At 39.8% G+C, this 25,592-nt stretch overlaps 2 protein-coding genes across 4 annotated transcripts in view; both read right to left on the bottom strand.

The window, feature by feature from the left end:
- Nucleotides 1-3,499: 3,499 nt before the first annotated feature.
- On the bottom strand, nucleotides 3,500-20,957 carry cep120 (centrosomal protein 120). The gene is made up of 19 exons (XM_032579018.1): nucleotides 20,700-20,957; nucleotides 19,094-19,250; nucleotides 17,761-17,875; nucleotides 17,545-17,689; nucleotides 16,562-16,710; nucleotides 15,723-15,920; nucleotides 15,437-15,655; nucleotides 14,014-14,336; nucleotides 13,793-13,942; nucleotides 12,792-12,971; nucleotides 12,627-12,723; nucleotides 11,740-11,925; nucleotides 10,493-10,582; nucleotides 10,328-10,420; nucleotides 9,503-9,664; nucleotides 9,307-9,429; nucleotides 8,198-8,296; nucleotides 5,635-5,780; nucleotides 3,500-5,345 (listed from the first exon to the last, which is right to left on the bottom strand). The coding sequence occupies exons 1-19, from the start codon at nucleotides 20,746-20,748 to the stop codon at nucleotides 5,129-5,131; spliced, it is 2,898 nt and encodes a 965-aa protein (XP_032434909.1). The 5' UTR covers nucleotides 20,749-20,957; the 3' UTR covers nucleotides 3,500-5,128.
- Nucleotides 20,958-21,726: 769 nt separating this feature from the next.
- znf608 (zinc finger protein 608) overlaps nucleotides 21,727-25,592 on the bottom strand; it is a 39,012-nt gene continuing 35,146 nt past the window's right edge. For all 3 annotated transcript variants that reach the window (XM_032578695.1, XM_032578694.1, XM_032578693.1), the window contains one exon: nucleotides 21,727-25,091. In XM_032578695.1, the coding sequence (XP_032434586.1) occupies nucleotides 25,072-25,091 (20 nt within the window). In that variant the 3' untranslated portion in view covers nucleotides 21,727-25,071. The remainder of the gene's footprint in view (nucleotides 25,092-25,592) is intronic.

The raw sequence follows: 25,592 nt of genomic DNA on the forward strand, positions 1-25,592 counted from the left end.
CGTTCTCTGACTTTTTTCCTTCTGTTTTATTTTATTTACAATATTTTCTCTATAAAGAGTTTCTGATCCTAAATGACCAGAACCACAGAAAAAAGCAAAACTAAAACAAAAGGTTCCTGTTGACATTTTAAATGTTCCCTTTTTAAAAACAGAAGTTAAAAAGATGACAAACTAAATCCACCAAAATGTTTTATTTTAATTTCCATTTCAAATCTTTTCACTCGTCTCTTTTCTAGATTACAAGTAATGTTTGTTTGTTATATTTGAACCATTTTAAAAATGTTTCCTCCCCATACATGACAGAAATTGTTGCCATTTTTACTCTGAAAATGCCAAATTTATTAACGTTTATTCATTTAAAGAAAACACAGAAAACAGCGAGGGATTTATTTAGTTTAATATTTACATTTATTTTATTTTGGACGCTAAAATGTTTTAAAGTTTACAATAGAATTATTATTAAAATGAACATGGAAATTCAGTGATTTTCATGACATGAAAACAGATTCATTTTTAAGCTGTATTTGAAATTAATGGTACAAAAAATGCAGAAAGGATTTTCAATTTTTTTGGTTTTTAAAAATTTATAAAAGTCTAAAAAAATCTAAACTTTCAAAAAAATTCTCAGCCAGGAATTTACATCAACGCAGCAAAAATTAGTTAAAAAATAAATAATAAAAAAATGTAATATGCATAAAAAAGAGGAGATATGAATTTTTAGACTTTTAAAACAAACGTTAAGCATTATTGATTGTATTTCTGCGGTTTAAAGCTCATTTAATCCCGACCCTTCTGGGCCGAGCGGCGCCTCCCTCCATCCCTCCGTCTGCTTTTCTCCTCTTTCCCGTCTCAATCTGCAGATTATTCCTGCGAGGATTCCAGAAAAATCCCAGAACAAACACGGCCGGCGCGTCGGGACATCCATCATGGCCGCTTTTTCCCTGTGAGAACCGGATCTGGAGCCGCAGCCCAAACAAACCGTCACACACCGACCCGTTTCAGGACGTTTTGCTCCAGGTTCTGACGAGCCAGATCGGGTTTCATGTAATGAGATTACAGCAGTGATCGTTTTAATTAGCAGCAGTTAGAAAGAAAACAAACCGAGGAGCTGCTGACGGACGAGGAAGACGGCAGAACTTCATTTGTTTGAACAGAGGAAGAAAAAACAAAGGAAGAAAAAAGATGGAGTCACATGAAGGGGAGGATTTTTCTGCTGGATGCTGCAGGAGCCGCAGATCTGCTCCAACTGCTCCATCTGCTCCATCTCTCATTAAAGGCTTTAAAATAACATCAATACTCAGATTTTACAATATTTAACATCAATCTGGGGGAAAAAACGACAAATTTAAACTACAAAACGCATTAAAACTACAAACATTTACAAACATACAAAAATTTATATTTCAAGAATAAAGTCAGAATATGAGAATAAAGTCAGAATATGAGGTCAGTCAGCAAGTCTTTTATATTTCAACTTTATCCTGTTGATTTTATTTTTAACATTTTTTCTTAGTATGGACCTAAAAATTAGTTTACTGTGATTGAATTTTTTAAATTTATTTTAGCTTTACCTGCTCATCAATAACATTTTTATAAAATCTTTAAATCATTAAATATCCGCAATATAAAAAGCTGCAGGCCGGGAATCGGCGGCCATGTTTGAGTTCACTGTAATTAATTAATCACATTTTAATTTTAATTTTCAATTCAAAGGCCATTTTTGCTGCCAAGTTATTAAATAAAAAAACATTTTAGCTCAACGACAAAAATATTTACTGTTATTAATCTGTTATTTCGATTCTTCAACCTTCAGACTGGAGTAAAGTTCAGCTTCCCAGAGTTTCAGGAGCTTCTTTAGAAATGTGGCTGTAGACGCTGACATTAGCGTAGCGTCTGTGCTGCCGCTACATGGTTAGCATCAAGATGCTAGCTTCTCTGATAAGCTAACTGCTTTTAGCACAACCTGAACATACTGGTCCTTTCCAGCGTCTCCAGCAGAACGAACCCAAGAGAAGCAGCTTTCCATCGCTGATGATGGATTTATGAACGCATCAGAAATGTGTGGCTGTAAAAAACAAAACAATTTATTGCATTAAAATCTGTCATTAATTAAAATAAATTAAAGTTAATGCTCCACATAACCTGATTTTAAAAATAATAAGTTGCTTTGATGGGATGAAAAAAATGTTAGACATGAAACCAAGAAGAGATTTGATTGGAAAATAAAAGTTTTAATTTCAGGCTGTAGATATTCAGTTAATTGTTGCGTTTTAAAATTGGCTTTTAATTAAATTTTATTCTCATAGGATATTTGTCACGTTTAAGGTGAAAAAATTTGGAAACAATTTATGTCTGTTTACATCATGCCACACTTTTCAGATTTTTTAAAATCTAATTTTACTCAAGAAACGTTTGTTTGTTCAATGTGACAAAGCAAAAGTCCAGAATAATATTTGTCTCAGTTTTGCTCTATAAGCAGCAACAGTGAGAACAAACCCAGGAGAAACTGGAAACCAGGAGGTCGGCTGTTTAATGGTTTTAATGGTTTGCTGTAGGTGGAGCTTCCTGCTGGAGATTTAGCAGGCTGCTCACACTTTCAGATCCAATTAGTCATGAACTTAAGGAGAGTTTTTCTTCTCAGGTCTAATTGGAAACACATTGAAGGAAAAGCAAAGTGAGAAAGTTGAACTGTGAGAAAATCTGTCAAACCACAAATGAGTTTATTCTTTAGATTTACTGGTGTTGAATATGTATTTAAGAATGTTTACTGCATCTTCTGATCCATAAACGGCTCAGTCAGAACATCAGAACAACAAAACTTCACTTTATTTTAAGCTGGATGTTTGTATGAAACCTAGTGGTGGAAATGTGAACTACATGTGGAATGATTTGAAATTTAAAATCCGTAAATAATGAACCTTCAGCGAGGATTGTGCAAAAAATTTGATTCAGGCAGAAAAATGTCTTCTACACCTGATGTGTCAGGACAACCAGAGTTATTAAAATTATTTATAATTCTGGGTTTGATGCTTTTTAGCGACATTCAGCACCTAAGGAAAGAGAATGAGTAATACTCATGTTAGAGGCAACATTTATCATTAAGGTATAATTGTAGAAAAAGTAAATTACCTGCATGTATTTTGATTATGCAACTCTGAGGATTCAAAATCATATTTGTGATCAGTTTCAAAGTCATACTTGATCAATACCAGTATTGATAAAATATTCAGACTACGATTGAAAAGTTTTGTTCACCTCAAGTATCTGAATTTATTGGATAAATATCTGTTTTAGTTTAACGCAGGACGTTTCCACAGAAACTGAAGTTATTCTGCAGCTGCAACAAAAATGTCTTTTTTTCTGGAGTTTTAATTCAGCTCAGGCTAAAAAATGAAACCATTAACATTAAATATAAAATACATCAATTTAACCTTGTTGGTGGAATAAACCTGTGAAACTAATTATGAGAGACTCTGTAAAAAAACATCATGCTGACATCTTTAATGCAAAAATAATTTATTCCAAACAAAAAGACAAAACAATAAATTAAATCATGAGGCTGCAGCGCCCCCTGCTGTCAGGCACCAACTCTTCCATCAGGGACAGAAAACTTCAACATTTCCTGACGACATCAATTATTTCAGTAAAAACGCTTCGAATGTCGAGTCTGATGTTTCTCCTTATCACAGTAACGTCACATGATCACTTTAATTTCTGAGAAATGTTACATTTTAAATTCGACCCAACAATCAAATTCAAGCTGCAGAAACATCTGAAGTTATAAAATAATGAAAGATTTTAATAGAAACGTTTGTGTAACAGAAGCAGCTGAACGTCGGGTTAGTTCAAAACTTAAGACTTAAAACTAGTGAAAAAAAACTGATTTTCTGACTCGTTTTGTTTTGATCCGTTAATAAAAACAGTTTGACTTGTTCTAGTGAACTGAAGGTTTCAGCATCTTAGAAATGATTATTTAGGCTTGAATGAAATCAGGAGGTTTTACTAAAATGCTGAAAATTGTTTTTCTGCATCTCAGCTCCTGAAAACATCAATAATAGTTTCAGCCGTATGAATACATATGAGCTGCTGCAGATCAGAGCTGAAAACGTTTTAATCAAGTTTTATTAACGTTTCTGTTTTCCTGATGAGTTTTAACGTTTCTGCGCTCAGTTAGCTGATTCTACGGAAGCCCAGAAAGCCAAAATGAACATTTTTTGCTGTTTGTTTTAGGAATCCATTTTCTAAGTCTGACCAAATGTTTTTCTTCTCTCCACTGTATAACATAAAGTAATAAAAATATTTTTAAACGTATTTTCATTGCAGCTGAAACACAAAAACAAACGAGATGATGATAAATCTGTTACTCATCAGAACTTAAACTTACGAATTTATTACAATTATAAGAAAAAAGTCATTACAAGAATAAAATAATAGATGATGAAGGCAGAATAATGCGCCAATAGTCATAATAATAATTGAACCATGTGACTTTATTCTCATAATTTGTTTCTTAGCGTTGCTCTAACACTGAGTGTAAAAAAGTTTTATTTTGCTGTGTTGGATAAGAAAATAAAAGATTTATAAAAATCTGAAAATATTTCACTTGTCTTTGGTTCTAAACAAAATTATCAAATAACTTATTTTCCACTTTGATGTTTCCTTGAAAAGAGATTTTTTTCTTTAGTCAGAAAGGCTTTATAAAAATAATAAAAATGGTCAAATAAGTTTCACAGGGGAAAAATTAATTTTTAATAATTAAAACTATTTTAAATGATTAATTTAAAGTGGAGGCAGAACAAACACAGTCAGACTTAGAAAATGGGAATTAAGTTTAAGTTTTTCCCCCAAACCTTCCACCCTCACCTGCTGTTTGTTGACGAGAAACCAAACCTTCAACATGAGAGCTCTGGTTCTGATCAGCTGAATATTGATCCCAGCTGATCAGTTATCGGCCAATCAGAAAGAGCAGAGCAGCTTCGGACGCTGTAAAAACTACAAATGTAAGTTTTATTTCTGTGTAACGTAAATTCAACGGGGCTGAATCAGGCTCAGTTCCTCTCCATGGGCGTCAAGTTAAACGTCCTCCTCTGATTGGCCGGTGTGGCGGCCGTGTCCCTCTGATTGGCCGTCAGAGCTTCCTGTCCCTCATGGCTTCCTGTATCTGCCTGCTGAGCTCAGCGATGATGCGGTCGTCGTGCGTGTAAACGCCGGTCCTCAGCAGCGTGTCTCTCTCCTCCAGCAGGCGGCTCAGGTGTTCCTCCGCGCTCTCGTTCAGGTTCAGGCTGGGGGCGGAGTCTGGCTCTGCGGGGGCGGGGCCTAACTTCTCCTCTTCCTGCTTCTTCAGCCTGTAGGGCAGGAGGTGGAAACATTCAGAGTAAAACGCAACCTAAAACAAAGCAGTTCACATCAGGTTGTTTTACTTTCAGCTCCGCTAAATAAAAAGTTATTTTTGGCTAACGCTAAAGCGCTAATCCTGCTAATGTTAAAGTGCTAATTATGCTAATGCTAAGGCGCTAATCCTGCTAACGCTAAAGCGCTGAAGCAACATAGTATTTATCTTATCTCCAGTGTTCCTGCAGGTGTAGGTCCTGACCTCCTGACCTTTGACCCTCCAGACTGAAACATCTTCCTCACCTGTTGAGCTCGTTCCTGATGTCGTCCAGCTCCTGACGGTCCTGCCGCACCACCTCCTTCTCCTCTGTTGCTAGGTAACGGAGCCTCATGGCCTCCAGCTCCGCCTGCTGCTTCTTCAGCCGGGCCATGGCGTTCTCCTGCTCCCTCTGTGTGCACAAACACATTAGCATCGCCGTTAGCATCTGAACTCTTCAGATCTCGACTAAAATCATTAGCAAACAGACTTCTGACCTCTGACCTCAGCGCTGAGTTCAGCTGCCAGCTCTGTGTTTGTCCTTAATTAGAGCGCAGAGCAGCGCGATGATAAATTTGTCTGCTTGTACATTTTCATAAAGTCTCCCTGAGGAGCCGATCCACAGAGACCAACCGCATCGCCGTGAGAGAAACGCCATAAAAACGTCCCGAGTCGTATTTCTCTCCGCCGCCCGGACAGATTTACCAGAACAGCTGATCTGAGGTCAGGACGACCCGTAAATCAGAGCAGCGCTAACACGTTTCAGAGCGGCTCGGCTCCTCCAGCGTCTAATTAGAAAAATAAAGGTTGAGATCCGATCCAATCAGGAAGGAAACAAACTGTTTGGGCTGAACGGGTCAGAACTGCAGCTGCAACATGCAGAAACGACATAAATCCGTTTCACTCCGATAAAAGGAAAACTTTCACCGCTCAGAAAGTCAAGTTTGAAATATGAGCTTTTATTTTGGGTTTTATACGTTTGCAGGTCCGACTCCAGACGGGTCAGAACCTTAAAGCTCAGAAACTTCCAGGAAGTCCTGAAACATTTTAATTTATTAAATTAAATTACAGTTTATTCAGCTTCAGGTCATTTCTCCTGCTGTCTTTGGTTAAAAGACGATTCCTTTCACACACAGTGTGACGTCGCCTCCACTCGCCACAGAAACACTAATAAAAAAAACACTTCCTGCCAATTATCAACTTCAAGCTCATTCTAAGTGAGTTGTACAGAAAATGATGAATATGTGATTCTTCAATGTTTTGAGTCAAAGTGAATAAAAAAGTTAAAGATCTACAACCATTAATAAATGCATCAGTCCCACAATCCAAGATGTTGTGCTGATTCTGAGAATTTACTTATTAGGAAGCAAAAAATAAATATAAAGATAAAAAAGTTATGCTGATAATTTTAGTTCCAACAAGAAATCAAACCAGAAGGTCGGAAAAGGAAGAAAAACTTCTATAAATCTATTTGTGAAGAACTAAGCAGCTCCAAAACTAAAGAAAATATGCTAAAACAACTTTGAGAAATGTAGTCATTTTTCCCTGACTGGAGGTAAGATACTGACTGCTTATTGATTCCTCACAGAACCCCATAAAGTGCCATTAAACTGTTTTCTTCTGAATTTAAAATAAGAGATAAAATGTCTGAATATTTGCCTCATCGTTCCTCATTAAACCGCCAGCAGGAAGAAACGGCTTCCATTCTAGAAGTTTCCTTTTTTGGTTTCTCTGAGGCCCAATCCTCTGTTGTTTTTACAATAAAAATATCTTTGTTTATGTTTCTGTTCATAAAAGCAGCTTTTAAAACGACCAGACCTCCCGCTCAGCCTTAAAAACACCAAATTTAGCTGCGAGCCTCACATCTTTCATCTGCCTGTCCCAATATTTTCCCTCAGAAAAGAACAACTCCGGGTCCGTCCCAATATTTTGACCCAACACCTCGGCGCTGTTTGGGCTTCGACTCGCGGCGCGGAAAGAACATCATTCCTCAGGAATTTTTATGATCCGCCGAGCGAAACGGGAGGCGAGAACAAATCGACGAGGAGAAAACCCAAACAGACGAGTTTAGAAGCGGCCGTGTAAACAGAGAGACGCTGCGTCAGACTGATCTGCAGGAGGCGACGAAACCCTTAAAGACGCATAAATCACCGCGTGTTTTCTCCGCAACCACGACGAGAACGAAGGGAGGCGGAGGTAAAGGATGTGAGAAAATGGAGGGAGAGATGATGAAGAGGAGGAGGAGGAGGAAGATCTGGGTCGGGTTCTCCAGCTGTTTCCTGTCAGGAACAGTTATTAGTTCATCTGACGAGTTCAGAGCAGAACTGGACTCAAATCAGTCCAACTCTGCAAAATGTAAAAATTTAAAACATTTAATTATTAATGACAGAAAATATTTTCAAAAATTTCTTTTATCATTATGAGAAAATATTTCCTCATCTGTAAAACTGATACCAAAGTATCACTTCACAACTTTTATAATTTAATAAAATTACCACTTCACCTTACTGATATTATGACTTTATTCCTGTAACAATAAAACTTTCTTGTTTTATTTAGATTTTTCTGTACGACTGAATTCTTCTAATGTTATAACTTTATTCTAGTAATAATAATAAATAAATCTTAATCTGATATTCCTCAGATGATCTCAAAGTCTGCTGCTTGTCAAACAAGATGGCCGCCCTGCGCGTGATGACATCACTGAACTACGGAAACCCAAAGAGTTCATTGGTGAACAGAAATGTCTGTTCAACCAATGAACTCTTTGGATTCAGGTTAACCTTTGAGCAGAACCAGGCAGAACCTCCGACCCGGCCGGAGCGGTACCTGTTTGAACCGAGCCAGCTCCTTCAGCGCGCGGCCCCACTGCTGCTTGTAGTGCAGCTTGGACTTGGTGGTCGACTCCAACTTCCTCTCCAGTTCCACCTTCACAGAAACAAACCGTCAGAGCAGAACCGCAACAGAACCGCTGCTGCAGCAGCAGAATCACGGCAACAGAACCGCTGCTGCAGCAGCAGAACCGCGGCAACAGAACCGCTGCTGCAGCAGCAGAATCACGGCAACAGAACCGCTGCTGCAGCAGCAGAACCGCAGGTTCAAACATTTTCTCCAGTAAAATGAAAATCACTTTTTAAGGATTTCCAAGTTTCGTTTTCAAACTTTGGGAGATTAAAACCAATATAACTAAACTAAAAAATACAGTTTCTATTCACTATTATATATAATTTATTACTCTTATTATTAATGTCTTGTGATATTATTCTACATTCTGCTTCAGGAACAAAGAAACTAAAACATAATAATGTTGATGAACGTCTCGCTCTAACACCCTGTGAGTCACAGACCTGAGAACTAAACGATCTGACAAAGAAACAATAATTTCACATAAAACAATCCCACATTTTCAATAACTTTCTGCAATGTATTAAAACAAACAATACATAAATCACCGAGGGATCAGGAATAATAATAATCATCACATTGAAACAATCCAGACAGATTGTGTTGAAGTAAATTCCTGCTCATATTAAAAGCTGAAACACAATAAAGTAACAAAAAATGTTTTCTGTCATTTAGAAAATAATGTAGGTGATTCTGACCGACTTAAAATAGGAAAAGTTTTTAGTCTGATTTAACTTCAGACAGCAAGGAAAACAATGTTACAATTACAATTATTTACATTATTTAGTGTATGAATATAACCAGATGAAAACATCTGGTTATATTCATACACTAAATAATGTAAATAATGTTTCATAAATTTTGTCTTATAATCAAAAGTTAGTTTGATTTTCAATCTGCAGTTTTCCTGGGACTTTAAACAGAAATCAAGGACTTTCCAAACCTGGAAAAACACCTGAATGATTTTCCAGGATTTGCAGTCCTGGTATGAACCCAGAGGTCAGCGGGTCGGGTCGGGTCGGGTCTCGGCTCACCTTCTCCAGCGCCAGCAGGTTGACTTCTGCCTGCAGTCTGAACTCGGGCCGCAGGTTCTGCTGCTCCCGGAAGAGCTGGAACTCCTTCTGCAGCTGCTGGTACCGGGCCTCTGCGTCCGCCATCTGGACCCAGAACCAGAACGTTAACGAGTTTAACCAGGCCGTTATGGACCCGGCAGAACCGCCTCCTCTCTACCTGCTGCAGCAGCCGGCCGCGCTCCTCCTCCATCAGCCGGACCTTCTCCTTCTCTAGCGCCACCAGGTGGTCGCTCTCCCTCTGCAGCCGCCTGCTGGCCTCCTGCAGCTCCTTCTGGGTCAGGTCGTGATCGGCTCTCAGCTCCCGCTGCAGACGCTGAGTCTGGAGAAAAACAGAACCAGGTCAGAGATTTAAAAAAAATACTTCGACATGTTTTTACTCAAGTTACAGTCCAAGAAATTACTGAAGAGTTTTAGATTCTGATTGAATAAATCTGAATCTGGTTCTGATGAGACTCAGAACCTCTAAGCAGGTTTTCATCAGTTTCATTAAACCCTTTTTTAAAAATCTGATTTTAAATGTGTTTTTATTGGCTGGAAGCAGAAAATTAACAGAAATAAAGGCTGGAAAACATTAATACAAAACTGAACTTTTCAATAATATTCATTTTTCTGCACCAACATGAAGCTACGGCATCCCCTTTAATTATAAAATATTATAAAAAGTCTGAAATTATCGGTTAATTTTACCATTACTTCCAGATTTTTCACATGTTCATATAATATTAAGATTTATTTCTAATCATGGCTGAAAAATTGTAATATTTGGTCAAATGTAAAAAGAAAAACCATTTCTGTGGTTTCCTCTGTATTGGCCTGTTTAGGCTCATTCTGTCCACTAGGTGGAGCTGCAGGCCTGAAGCGGCTCAGGAGAAACTGATCAGGTTATTGACAGGAAGTGGCATCAGAACATTTTAGTAAAGATCATTGAAGATGATCTAAAAATGATGGATCGTTTGTATTGATCAGGTTTGATCAGTCTGACCTGCAGCTCCGCCTCAGCCAGCTGCTTCTCCCTCTTCTCCAGGTCACACAGCGTCTTCTGCAGCTTCTCCTCCAGCAGGTTGAACTCCAGCTCCTGCAGAACCACCAGAACCGGTTCAGAATCGGTTCAGAGTCGGATCAGAACTGAATCAGATGAACTCTTCACCTTCTTCTTGACCAGCGCCTCCCTCTCTCCGTCTCTCTTCCTCCACTCGTCCGCCAGCGCCTGCATGTGCCGCAGCTCCTTCTGCTTCAGCTGCAAACAGAACCGCCGCCATCTTTAAACCAGAACTCCTCACCGGGTCAGAACCACAGTCATTCCTGCTCCTGTTTACTGAGCTGCTTCTGCTCCATCCTCACGCTGCAATTCTGACTTTATGTAAAAATAACAACTATAAACAGAAAAACTTAGAAAATGTGGAAAGTTCTGACAGTTTTACAGGAAACAGATAAACTTTATTCTTCTGTTGACAGATTTTAACCCTTTCATGCATAGTGGTCACTACAGTGGACAGCTATCTAAAAGCCATTTTCTTGTGCTTCCTGTGGATTTTTATGTTATAAATACACACAGACCACTGAAGTGGACACTAATGCATCATAAAATATACCATCAACTACTGGCCATCAGCTGCAAATGCAAGAAATTATTTTTGTTAAATACAATATGGCCGACAGACAAAAAAGCATGAGAACCGACCCGGTCCCTCCTTCTACTGTAGACGACTCTTGCAAGTAAAAAACATATTGTGACATCAGAGAACCCCTAAGGAACAATACTACTGATGTATTTTTCAAATAACAACTTTGTATTTGGACTAAATTACAATTGATCACATAAAAATAAAAAAAAATAAAAAAATTATTTTTACAAAAAAATGTTCCTACCTTTTTTATGCCTTAAGAAAAGAATTTTAAAAAATGAAAAAAAAATTCTGACACAAAGGATCATAATTCATGCATCAGAGGGTTAAGATATTTTTTTATTCGGGTCGGAAATTTAACATTAATTTCAACTAAAGCTGCAGCTTGTAACTTTTATTAAAAAATGTTTTTTACTAATTTGTTAAAACTGTCACCATGTTGTTAATGTTTGTTATGAGACAAATAATCTGAAAAGATTGATCTCCTTCTGCTGTCTGATGAAATGAACCAAAAACAACCAATGACAGCCAGGAGGAGGAGGAGCTTAGCGCTGTCAATCAATATCATGTACGCGCTGCTAACTGCGCTAATGTCTGAGAAACATCGATTTGAACATTTGGCCTTGGAGGCTCGGGGATGAGCAGAGTGATTGACAACACTAAGACCCGCCTCCTGGCTCTGATTGGTTGTTTCTAGTTGGCACTAAAAGACAGAAGATTGGACAGACAGCTAGCTGGTGGCTAACAGAGCTAACGCTTCTGTTTGTACCTGATCGTCGAACAGGTCCTCCTGCTCCTCCTTCCACATCTCCAGCTCCAGGGCTGCGCGGTACTCCAGGGTGTCCCTGGTAGCCTGGGGAGCTGGCGGGGCCCCGGGCCCCTGGGGGGCCGGCGGCAGCAGGGACGGTTTGGGCGCCGCTGGGTGAGAAGACTGAGGGACGGCGGGACATCCGTCCTAGAGACACCATGAGGAGAAATAAAGGAAAACGTACCGATTCAGAGGAACGGAAACTTTGTAATGAAATCAACAATAAAAATAAAAAAATTAAAAAACAGCTTTTTATTTTACATTCATATCATGTTTAATAAATTCAGTGGAATTTTGTTCCTCATTGATTAAAGATGTTTGTATTTATAATCTTCAGCTGATCAGGGATGAAAAAATTAACCGCGATTAATCAATCATTTAAATAAAAGTCAACTAATTTAGCAATCGATCAATCATTAACTAATGTTCATTAGTTAATGATTTATACAGACTCAAAAGAAATAATTTTTTTAAATGGCCTCTTTTAGAAAATGGCATATTCTGAGCATATTCAGAATTTTCTGCAGTAATTAAAGCAGAACTGTACAATAAAACATTTTGCATTTATAATAAATTACATTTTGTCTGTAAAGAAGTGCAGAAGTCCTCTAGTGGCAGTTTTAGCTTCAGGTTCACCAGAGGAATGATGTCACTGCATTTTAGGCAATAAAATGTTTATTTCTTATGAATTTCTTTATTTTTTATAAAAGTTACATACTGCAGCTTTAATTTATTTCTAATGTTGTAAAAAGCTTAAATCTGTATCAGATTAACAATCACTAAAATAATCATCAGCTGCAGTCTTAATGCTGACCCACTAAACCAGGTTCAGAACCATCTGGACCCACCTGGATCGAATCCGACACCAGAACCTCTTTAGCTTTAATGAAGCCCAGGTCCTCCAGCGTCGCCACGTAGCTCAGCTCCGCCACGCGCTCCGAGGGCCTGGAGGACCGACACACCGCCGTTAGCAACCGCCAGGCGACCCGCCTGTCTGTCGGAGGCGTCCCTACCGCTGCGGGTGGACCACGGGGATCCGGTCCTGGTGGGTCTGCCTCCAGCCCGGGTTCCCCGTCGGGCCGAGCTGGGTCTTCTCTGAGCTCAGCAGCTGGTGCAGCTGGATGGAGGCCGAGCCCAGCAGCTGGTCTCTGCTGGAGGAGCCGCGGTCCCACAGCTCCACGACCAGAGGAACCCTGGAAAAGCAACGCCAGGTATGCCTCCACGTTACCATGGCAACACGCAGCAACGCCAGGTAATGAGATTTTTTTACATGCAATCTGTAGTCGTGCTGCCGCGGTAGAACTATCCCGCTAACGAGATGAAACCTGGAGACGTTGGAATTAATAATCCGGTGTTGTGAGTCACAGCAAAGGGAAAATAACAGAAAAACTGTTGAACTCAAAACTATTATTTTTTCTCGTTTTCTGTGTCAGCTCCACATTTCCCACACAAAAACAGAACATTCAGTCCGTTACAGTTTTATGTTTTCAGGCTTGATGTTTATTTTGGTCACGGTGGTAGATTAGCTATTGCTGCTATTAGCTAAGCTAACAAGGCAGTGGTTGCTAATGTAAACATCTGCTCTGCTGATCTGTCATCAAAGAACTGCATGGTTTTTCTTTTTATGTCAGGCGTACATGTAAGATTTAGTGCGTTATATTGACAACTTGGCAGCTAAAACCAATGCTAGACATCATTAGCAGCTTTCTGCCTCCAGAAGGAAGAAGAGTTCAGGATCTTACCTGCATGACGTCACGATGCAACGTGTCAATGTGATTAAATAGTACTTTAAGAATTGTGATTAACGTATTTAAGGCCAAATTACTGGTTTAATTAATACAAGACATTTTAAGGACGGGCAGAAAGCCTGAACCTGCCGTGTGTCTCAAAGAAGAACCTGGATAAGGACAGGTGTCCTACCTGTGGACAGGTGTCCTACCTGAGGACAGGTGTCCTACCTGAGGAAGGTGTCCTACCTGAGGACAGGTGTCCTACCTGAGGACAGGTGTCCTACCTGAGGAAGGTGTCCTGCAGCTGCTGTGGCAACGCGGCGAAGTCGAAGGCGCAGTAGGACTGCGGCAGCGACGCCTCCATGTTCCTCTGCAGCTCCACTGGTGGACTGGTCATGATGGGAGCAGAGCTGCCAAAGAACTGGTACGAATACCTGCAGAGCGACCCAAACTGGTCAGACTGGGAGCAGGATCGATGGCGGTACTGGTCAGACTGGGAGCCCACCTGAGCATGGCGGCGATGGGGTATGGCGTGGCGAGCTTGGCCAGGCTGCGCAGGTCCAGAGAGAAGCAGTAGTGATGGGCGGAGGAGGGGATGGACACTTTGGGAGCGGAGACGCTGACGGAGGATGCTCCGCCTTCAGGGTGACGAAGAGGAGCATCACCTTCATCACCTGCCGCCAGCTTCCTGTCGAGCTCCAGCTCCTCCAGCAGACTCTCCGCCTCGCTCTCCGTACAGAACGAAGGAGGCGAAGCAGCAGGTTTCTGGGTCGGAGCGACAGCAGGAGGAAGAGGCGGAGCTCTGCTGGGATCCTTTCCCCCTGAAACCTGAAAAACACAAAATATTTAAAATATCCAGATAAAAACAAAACTCAACCTTTGAACTCTCACCTATTTCACCATAAATACGTTCAGCATCTTTATGAAGCTCAAACAACAGAGATAACGGTTTAAAACTGTTTCTCTGCCAAATTCAGCTTAACATTGACTCTGCTGCCCTCTGGTGGCCGTCAAGAGGAAGACAGGATTATAATAAACCAGAAACGATTCCAGGATTAAATTAAAAAACACTAATTAATCTGACAGGCTGCTAACGAGGTACACAGATATAAATACAAGGAGCTCCATAGAAAGTTTTCACCCCTTGGATGTTTTTTTACTGTTTTATAAATAAATCATGAAAAAAATAGACATTTTTGACAAATAATTTTGAAAAAAAATTGAAAACTGGTTTCTAAAAAATGACAATTAAATAAAATTATTTAACCTTAAAATAAGTTATTGTATAAATATTCACACCTTTCTAGTCCCAACAGGGAATCTGACTGGATCCATCATTTTTTCTTCATTTTCCCTGCTAAACTCTTCCAGCTTTATGTTAAATATTTTTATTAAACGATTATTTTGTAAAATAAGTTTTCACTTTGAAACGAAAGTTATTTTTTGAATTTTTTTTTCCAATAAAAATAAAAGTTTTGTTGCTAATGTCTGATTTGTAAAAGCAATAAAAAGGGTCAAACATCCAGAGGGATTTTTAAATCTAAAGTAAAACTATAGAGTAACGCAGCGGAACGTCTGGACCGGCCGCCGCCATGACGCTTCGGCGCCGGCTCACCTGTAGGCTGGACTGCAGTTTAAACTGACGTTTAAACTTCTAAATAATCAAAACTCTGAATTAATGTTTTATTTGTGTCTTGCTTTTTATAGCTGCTATTTTGCAGCACTATAAATCATTTCTTGTACTTTCGTGTAAATGAATATCAGCTGTTGATATCGGCCCAGTTTTATTTATCGGGCCGGTACCGGTACATGGCATGCCTAATCACTGCAATTCAAACTCAAAAATCCTGTATTGATCCACAGGGAAATGAAATGTTGTTGTAACTCATTAATTCGGAGTTTCCAGAAGCGCTGTGGTGTTTTCCTACCTGAGGCGCTGGCTCCTCCCTCCTCAGGGTGACGGCCACGCCCACCGTCGGCTGCAGCTCCGCAGGAAGAGCCGGCAGCTTGCTGCGCGGCGGCGGCCGCAGGACGAACGCTCCCTCCACCGTGGCGCCCTTGGCCTCCAGATCGACGGCGGCGGCAGCGAGGGCGGAGAGCGAAACATCGCTGCTGCCCAGAGAGCGATTCCCGCAGCAGAGGTGGACCTGCGGACGCAGCGGGACGTCAGGACCGGCCGCCGCCATGACGCTTCGGTCTGAGGCGCCGGCTCACCTGTAGGCCGGACTGCTGCGTCAGGAAGGCCTGCAGCGCCTGCGTGCTGCTGCGGATGCGCACGGAGGCGCGCTCCGGCTCGAAGTCTGGACTCAGCAGGTTGTGGAACGGCTCGCTGGTGATGTCGTTCCCCAGCAGGGAGTAGTAGAAGAAGAAACTGGAGTCCTCCGCTGGCAGCTTCTTAGTGCTGGGAATCAGCTGCAGCAACAACAGAAAAAACAACCTGGGGTCAGTTTTAAGAAAAGATGGTAAGAAAAATAAAATCAAACTAATTTTATTAAGACATATGATCCAGCCCTGCTACAGCTTAAATTAAGATAAATTAAAAACTTTAAGACTTTTTTTAAAACCACTTGGAATCAAATTTAAGATCAGATTCAAATCAAAACAAAAACTTGTCAGTTAGCAACAATTTGAACATAAAACATGATTTTTAGGTCGAGTGTAAAAGATTCAAGATTTGAAAAACATGTTTGTGTTTTTTCTTCTAGTGAAGCATCATAAAATAATGTGTGTGAAAACTAAAAGTACCTGCAGTTTGTTGGCAGACTGATCTTGAGGTTTTGTGTGTTTCATGTTTCACATGCATCATTCAACATTTTTAAAACTTCTGAAAGATTTTAACAACAATAAAGGTTTTATTTTTAGATTGATGAATTTAACGCCTATTAAGACTTTTAAGGTCCGTTCACCGAGACAGAAAAACACCAGACGTGTTAATCCGTCACGTTTCTAAATGCCCCGATACCTAAAACCCCAGAATTCATTTTCCCGATGACATCATATGAAATGTAACCAGTGAGCGGCCGGTCGGCGTGGAAGCTGACAGGTTTCTTCACCTGTTCCAGTTTGGTAGCGAAGGCGACGGTAACGGAGAGGATGAACATGTCGCCACAGCGATCCGCCGGACCGACCTGATGGTAGCCCTGATCCGGGACAAGCTCCGCCTCCAGCCTGGCGGGCAGCGCGTCGCTCACCGGGCCAGAACCTGCAGAGACAATAAACGTCATGTTTTTATTCAGACAGGACCAGAAGTTTAACTTATGATCCAGAGGAATTTACTCCATCTTAGAAAATACTCAACAGAACCTGAATGATAAAAAGATGACAAAGTTTAGAAACAGCTCAACGTCTCTGGTTTCCTAATCAGTCATAAAATAACAAAGGCTGAAAACCTCTAATTATTATCTAAATAACTAGAATTTTTAAAAACTGAATAAAAACTGAATCTGTGCAAAGTTAAAACACTAACATTTAATGTAAGAGCAGAAAATACTGTTTTGTTTTTTTGACCCAAAATAAATCATTTCTGTTCATCCTGAGCCTGTAGAAAAGGTTTCATAAAATTTTTGTTTTAACTAGATTAGTCATGATTAATCAGAATAAATAATCATCAGTTTACTAATCAATTAATGTAGTATACAGACTCAGGCTATTTCCTGAAAGAACAACACATTTTTGCATTTAAGATTAAAAAAAAAAAAAAAAAACACCTTTGTAAAAATGTTCAGCCCAAAATTTCAGGCAATAAAATATTTTTCTTTTTTTAATCATTTTTAATTAATTCAATTTTTTATTTATGTGCATCTTTTAATGTTTTTCTAATATTGTATATAAGAAAGCTTAAGTGGTTAGATAAAAAGTCTGCAGAATGTGGGTCTATTTCTCCCCCGATCGATCGATTAATTGTCAGGATAATGGATTAGTAAAATAATCATGAGCTGCTCTCTGGTTCCAGAGCATCAGCAGGTAAATAAACAGCAAACCATCTGCAGGGTCCTAAACGCCCCATATCAAGCAGAGCGGGTCCAGACCAGCCGACCTTGTCGAGGCGCGGCCTTCTTGGCTCGGATCTTGTCAGGAGAAGCTGCTGCTGCCTTGGAGTCGTTCTCCAGCAGCGTGCCGACGAGCAGCGCCGCCTTCTGCTTGGTGTATTTACTGCTGAGCAGCGGGTACCAGCGGGGATCCTGGAACACAGCGCAGCCTCGTCACCACGGGGCAGAAACACGCTCACCTGGGCCTGCAGCGGCCGCTTTACCTGCCTGGCCTCCTGGACGGACCGCAGGTCCAGGACGATGTAGCCCACGCTCTCCTTCTTCTTACTGACGGAGTCCAGAGTGAAGCACTGCAGCTTGATGGGCGTCCGCTGCAGCCTGGAGGGACAGAGGGTCAACACTAAGGGACAGAAGGTCAACGTGGAGGGACAGAGGGTCAACACTGAGGGACAGAGGGTCAACACTGAGGGACAGAGGGTCAACGTGGAGGGACAGAGCGTCAACACTGAGGGACAGAGGGTCAACACTGAGGGACAGAGGGTCAACACGGAGGGACAGAAGGTCAACGTGGAGGGACAGAAGGTCAACGTGGAGGGACAGAGCGTCAACACGGAGGGACAGAAGGTCAACGTGGAGGGACAGAGGGTCAATACTGAGGGTCAGAGGGTCAACGTGGAGGGACAGAGCGTCAACACTGAGGGACAGAGCGTCAACACTGAGGGACAGAGCGTCAACACTGAGGGACAGACGGTCAACACTGAGGGACAGAGCGTCAACACTGAGGGACAGAGCGTCAACACTGAGGGACAGAGCGTCAACACTGAGGGACAGACGGTCAACACTGAGGGACAGAGCGTCAACACTGAGGGACAGAGCGTCAACACTGAGGGACAGAGGGTCAACGTGGAGGGACAGAGCGTCAACACTGAGGGACAGAGGGTCAACACTGAGGGACAGAGGGTCAACACGGAGGGACAGAAGGTCAACGTGGAGGGACAGAAGGTCAACGTGGAGGGACAGAGCGTCAACACTGAGGGACAGAAGGTCAACGTGGAGGGACAGAGGGTCAATACTGAGGGTCAGAGGGTCAACGTGGAGGGACAGAGGGTCAACACTGAGGGACAGAGCGTCAACACTGAGGGACAGAAGGTCAACACTGAGGGACAGACGGTCAACACTGAGGGACAGAGCGTCAACACTGAGGGACAGAAGGTCAACACTGAGGGACAGACGGTCAACACTGAGGGACAGAGCGTCAACACTGAGGGACAGAAGGTCAACGTGGAGGGACAGAGGGTCAATACTGAGGGTCAGAGGGTCAACGTGGAGGGACAGAGGGTCAACACTGAGGGACAGAGCGTCAACACTGAGGGACAGAGCGTCAACACTGAGGGACAGACGGTCAACACTGAGGGACAGAGCGTCAACACTGAGGGACAGAGCGTCAACACTGAGGGACAGACGGTCAACACTGAGGGACAGAGGGTCAACACTGAGGGACAGACGGTCAACACTGAGGGACAGAGCGTCAACACTGAGGGACAGAGCGTCAACACTGAGGGTCAGAGGGTCAACACTGAGGGACAGAGGGTCAACCTGTGCTGATGCAGCGTCTTGCGGTCCAGTTCCCAGGCCAGCTCGGTGCTGAACTGCGGCTGCTCTCGATGCTCCACTGGATCCGTTTCCAGATGTTCGCCGTCGAAGCTCGCCTGGACCACCAGACTGAGGCGAGGGCTCTTCGGAAAATGCCGACCTGAATGACGACAGTTTGTTAAATTTAATTTAAGTATAAATTCATTTCTTCTCGATTCCCAGACTTCCCAGCATTCTGATGGACATTTCTTCAAGCTCCTGCTCCTTTTTCTCTCATTTTCAGTTCAAAGTTCCAGTAATAAATCTGAATATCAAAGACGAACCAGTAATGACCAACAACGTCCAGCTGCAATTTTTTATTTGGATCTTTGTCACCAGCTGGCATAAACACAACTCAGTCACTTTTATTTCAGTCTTTCAACACCAAAGATTCAATTAAATTAAAAACCCTTCATTTGTCCCAAAAGGAAATTAAATGTTATCATAACTAAATCATCCAGCTGTCTCCATAGACTCGCTGTTAATGGTGAATTTCTGTAGCAGTCAGTCCTCCAACAAATCTGAATCTGCTGACCTGCTAGCAGCTCCGATATTCCCATTAACATGTCCTGGATGAACCCAAGCTCTACTGATCCACCTCTTTGCTTTTGCTGCACCTCTTTAAGTCTCTGTCTGGCCATTTGGTTAAGATGGAGGAAAACTGCTTTTAGTTATTTATTTTGAATGAGTTTACTGTACTAAAAATTATCTACCCAAATTAGTCGAGTTGCATTAACATTTTAGAATTTTTATTAACATAAACAACATTCAAATATTTGAAAAATTATTAAGTAACAGTTGATTTCTTTGAAAACCATATGGTGTTATTGGCTATGGACATATTATATCATGCCTATTAATGTACTGTAATTTGCATTATTAAAATAATTTTTCCTTTGTAGATAGGGCCCCAAACCTGCTCCAGGGGCCCCATCTTTGTAAATCCACCCCTGCTGCTGCATAAATATTTATGCAATCACCAGTTTTATGTAAAATATTTTTGTCATTTTGTAAAAATTGATTCCAATATAGACATAAAAATGTTTTTTATTATTATTCGTTTGTCAAAAAGCAATATTCTGTTTATCATGACTAATTTGTAAAAACAATCAGAGTAAAACATCCACTGGGCTGAAAACCTTTAGAGCCACTGGGTATCTTTCCCAACGTCTCATCTTTCTGTGTCCATCTGTGTTCTGCTGAAATATTGTGACTTTCCCAAATAAAAGCTTTATTCTAAGCTAAGTGACACGTTTTAATTATGCCAGCCTGCAGCCATGAATGCTGGCTAACAGGAATGTTTATAAATTCCTGGCTAACAGAAACAGGAAAACTAGGCTGTTCATTTAGAACTGAAAAGGCTAAAAAGAAGCAACCGGTGAACTGTTCATCCCACCTTAACGAACTGTTCATCCCACCTTAACTGTTTATCCGAACCCAACAGTCAGAGTTAAGCTGCTACCGCAACACTTTATCTCCCAGAAACAGATTTAAAATCACCGAAATAAACTCAAAACACCTGCAGTTTGAACTCTAACTGTCCCCGTTTATCCCATTAAGCCCAGCTCACCTTCCAGCACGGACACAACGATGAGAAGTTGGTCAGACTTCGCAGCCATGTTGACATCAGCTCCGCTTCAAAGAAGGAAAAAACCACGTCGAAGTGACAAACTCCGACTTCACGTCGTCGGTTTCATTTAGGGTTGAATTGTTGAGCTGTAACTGTTAACAGTTGGTGTTAAATTAAAAAGCAGAGCGTCACCGACCGTTACGACATCAAACAGCCGCTTTGTTGTCAAGCTTTGGCGCCACCCATCCTGTTTTAAAAGCGGAGAAAATGCAGGAGGCGCTCCACCGCGCCTCTGCCGGTTGGAGGCGGAACTGCAAACACTGAATCAGTAAAAACGTAACATGTAAAAAGGTTACTCAAATACAGTCACTGATTATAACTCCTGATTTAATATTTTACATCGAAAATACAATATCATATAAAGCTATTCTCAAAAGACTAAAATAAAAAAGAATAACAATTACAAAACAACAAATTCAGACAAAAGAAAAAAAAATCAAATATATATTTTTTTCAAGATAAAACTTATTAAATTCATATTTACAGTAGGCGTTGCATATATTTATTTAACAGTTTAAAATACGTATTTACTATATCCTTTTCACCTCTAAATGGCACCAAAGGGTCAGCAAATAAAAAATAACATTAGTATAACAGAGCTTGTCTACAAACAAGACGTCTCACTCTGACATAAATTCTAGGTTTGTGTCTGATGCATTTTTTGGTCACAATATGTTTGAAATGCAGAAATTTTACACAAGCAGGAGTGGAAAAATTCATAATAATATTACTCAAATAAAAGTAAAACTACGGTTCCCCAAAAATACTGCATATGTGTATTGCATATCTGTGGCATTACTGTATATTTTGTTGCATTGTGTTTTGTATTGTTTTTTCTTATTAAATGTATAAAATATGTGTATTTAATACAACACTTAAGAAAAACAAATGAAATCATCTTCCTCTGAGACGAGTGTGTAACTCGTTCTGTAAATACTTAAATGTGAAGAAAATAAATACAAACCAGTTTATATATATAAACATCCTTTAATCATGATTGCCAACCATATGAATTAAGGCATATACAGTATAAAAAAGCAACAGCAGGACTTATGTTTATACAGTTTCTGAGCGTTATTTACTGGTTAAACCAGGCGGATGAACTGAACAGAACAAGCAGCCTCTATGAGACAACAGTAGTGTCTCCACAAAGTAGATTGAAGTTTGTAAACAGAGTCCATCGCGTTAAATTCAAGTAATAAAATGAGCACTGAAACTTTGAAGGTAAGGTGGAAGAGCCGCTGATAGAAATGCTTGTTCTCAGCCTTGTTCTGCTGTTTTTACGTTGTTTCTGTTTGTAAATGCATGAACTTAATTTTTTTAATATTAGTTTAAAACAACATTCGGTATGTCCCTCGAGTTTGGAGATCCGAAAGGATCAAAGTGCTGCAAAAACAGAGAGCTGTCAGCGAGCTAACGTTGTGTTTACAGTCGTCCAGCAGGAGTTTTAAACCAGCTACTGGCCAAATATTTAACAAAGAGTTTGATTCAGATGTTTTAAATGACAAGATTTATGATCATCCATGTTATTTAGGCTTCTTTTATTTTAATAAAATAATTGTAGACCAACTTGGTCAGATAAAATTATCTTGAAGGTTTGGCAGTGTTACAACACCGTTGGTAAAAGCTGATTGTGTTTTTCAGAGGCTCTGCTGGGAGCAGAAAATGGGCAAAACATCCACCACACTCATTAACGACACAAATGTGTACCATAGTTACTTTGTGCATCCATTTACCATCATCAGATATTAAGTTAGTTATTATGTTCTATAACATGCTAATTATCACTTAATCAGTAAAGAAAATCAAACATTTCCAGACCTGCTCAGGTTTAGCTGCAACCAAGAAAAAAATCAAAACAAGATGTTTTTAAAAACTCTTCTTCATGAGCTGGAAAAATACAGTCCTGCTGCATGTAAATGTTCTAACAAACAATTTACACATTTATAGGAACAAGATATCCAAGCATTAAACTCTGTCTTGTAACAAACAACAAAGTGATATTTTTGGTTTTTGGTCAAAATAATTCCTAGTTTATCTAAAGGAAAATGCCCTGATCTGTTTGTAAACATATCAGTTTAACACTGACTTTTATTTTATTTTTATAAACTTTATATTGAGGTTAAAACTTAATGTTTGGGCTACATTTTGTCCACATCAGTGATACTAAAAACACAGCATGCAATGTCAGGAAGAAATGATAACAACAAAAACTTATTTAGATCAAAAAGTTGCAAATTAAGACAAACTAGGATTTTATAGTTTACAAATTATAATGTTTTAATTGATAAAGGGAAAAGTTCCTGTTGCCTGTCTTGTGAAGGACAATCTTGATCTATCTAATCTAATTTTATTATTATCATCATTTAACATTACTGATGTTGAAGAAAGTTTAATAATTAATACAAAATGACAATCTGACTTTTGGAACAGAATTGTTTGGAAACAAACATGAACAAAAGTGCAACTGAGATAAAAGTGATTAGATTTGAATTGGGCCTGTTGGTTTTTATATAAAGCACCATAAGACAATATTTATTGTGATTTGGCACTGTGTAAACTGCATCTAACTTAACTGAATTAATTACATTTAATCCTTTTTGTAACATTTATCACAAAACATTATATTTCTTAAAACACTGACCGCAAAATGGGAATGTTATTTTTTATTTAGTTGAAATAATGTTGTTTTGTTTAAATCAAAGAGAAATAATGTGTAACCGTAATTAGCACCTGCTAATCTGTATTGTTATGGCTAATATACTGCATGTAGCATAACTAGCTTTAATTAGCTGTTGATATTTTTCTTTCATGATTAGTTTTAGCTGCAGAAAACACCTAAATATCAAACTGTCAACCTCCTATAAAATTTAAATGTTCCTCTGAAAATATACATGAGTAAAATAATCGTGTTAGCTAACACCTTTGGCTTGCAAGCTAATAGCTAGCCAAATCTAGTTACTCCCTTTGTTTTGTTCAGTGTTACTAACATAAAAACAAACATTTAAATAAATATGATAAATAAAATGTATAGTTTCTATTATTATTTTAACATATTTTAATGTTGTAGCCAAAAACCGTACAGCTATCATGCTACCAGCTATGCTAACAGGTGAGCTAATACAGGTCTGTCAGTGGGACCTGTAGATTTTGAAACAACCTCCAACCTCTCCTAAAAATATTGGTGATGTCATTTTAATTTAGATTACAACAAATATGTTGTTCCTTTAGCTTCCTGTTGAACTAACGTATTTATTTCAGCAAACATCATCACAGCCATGTCATATTAGCAAGAACAGCTAGCACTCAGGCTACAAGTCGAAACATTTTATGATGTTAGCTTAAATTTGGACTACTATGCATCAAAGCACAATTTAAAAAAAAACAAACTTAAATTTGTTATCTGATGTTTTAATAATTCAGTACAAAATTTATTTTTCTTTCAGATTAAATGCTTTTTCATCTGAACTTAATTGTGAGTAAGTGTGTATAAACATGAGGTTTTGCTTGAAACAAAAGTTTTTGATAAAATATGTAACAGAAACTGAGCGGATGAGGGAAATAAACAGGCTAGTGGTTCTACTTCCTGTTGGGTGCGCCTGCTTTGCCCCCTGCATGGTGATCAACAGAGTGAGCATCTTAGTGCTCTGCTATAAATCTGTACAGAATATATTTACACCACTGGGGTTGGTAAATGGCACTGGGCAAGTCGAAGTGAAGGTTTTACTCCCACATAAAGACAATACAATCAACATGGTTACACTCAAGTACAGGTTAGTTATACAAATGTAGCGTCAGCACTATGAAGGAGGGAGGACCACTTCAATAATCAGAATGAGAACAATAATTATACACTTTAGCTTCCTAATGCTGTTTTTGTCCCAATGGGGCTTTAAAAAAAAGAACAGTGAGTTTGAGTTATTATCTTTACATTCAGTCATATCGTCATTATATTACACTACAATAAATGTGCATTTTATAAAGTTAAACACAACAGCAGAGGTAAAGCTGAGTGCACAGGGCTCTAATGTCATCTTATACACAGCATTTCAATTCGATGGCATCTCGCTTTTTACAAGAAGTCCCGCTTTTTAAAAAAAGAAAAAAAAAGAAAGTCTCATTCCTGCGATCTGTCCCCCGCAGCTTCATCTGCTCCTCTGTTCTAAAACCAGTGGATGTCATCAGTACGAAATGAAAGAGGTTTCTCTGTTTGTTTGTTCCCTGCCTCTCAGCGAGGCGAAGCTTATTCCACACCAAGGAATTGATGTCTGATAAATCTGCCGTCCCTCATGTGAGACGCGGTCACATGGTTCTACTTCTTCCCTTCGCTGTCTGTGGAGGGAAAGAAAGAGACAAAATAAAGATGTTTAGGTGTTTGGAACATTCAGTTCTGCTTGACTTCAGAGAGAAACCAGTCAGAGTTACGTTCAGCGGGAAAAACCTTCTGGGAGTGAAGAAACGTGCTCAATGAAGCTGTGAGGATTTCTGCTCTTATTCATCCTGACTTTAGAGAGTCTCTTGATCTGACATGATGACACACCAAACAGTTCTTTAAAAGAAAATACATATAACCCTTGAATCAAAGTGCAAAAACTAGTGGCGGGCAAATATCCAAAATAATTGATAGAAAGCATTTGAGTATTTGACTTTACATCCCAGGTCTGCAGGTCAGACGTCACTTTATTTATTTATTATTTTAACAGTGGATTTCCAGAAACTACACTTATTATAACTGGGTGAAAAAACAAAGATGGTTTCTAAATCACTTAAATAATGTATAATAAAAACAAATTCTGGTGAAGGACAAAACCATCCAAATTATTGTACATTTCT

This window comes from Xiphophorus hellerii, chromosome 12 (genome assembly GCF_003331165.1).
Source record: "Xiphophorus hellerii strain 12219 chromosome 12, Xiphophorus_hellerii-4.1, whole genome shotgun sequence".
NCBI lineage: Eukaryota > Metazoa > Chordata > Actinopteri > Cyprinodontiformes > Poeciliidae > Xiphophorus > Xiphophorus hellerii.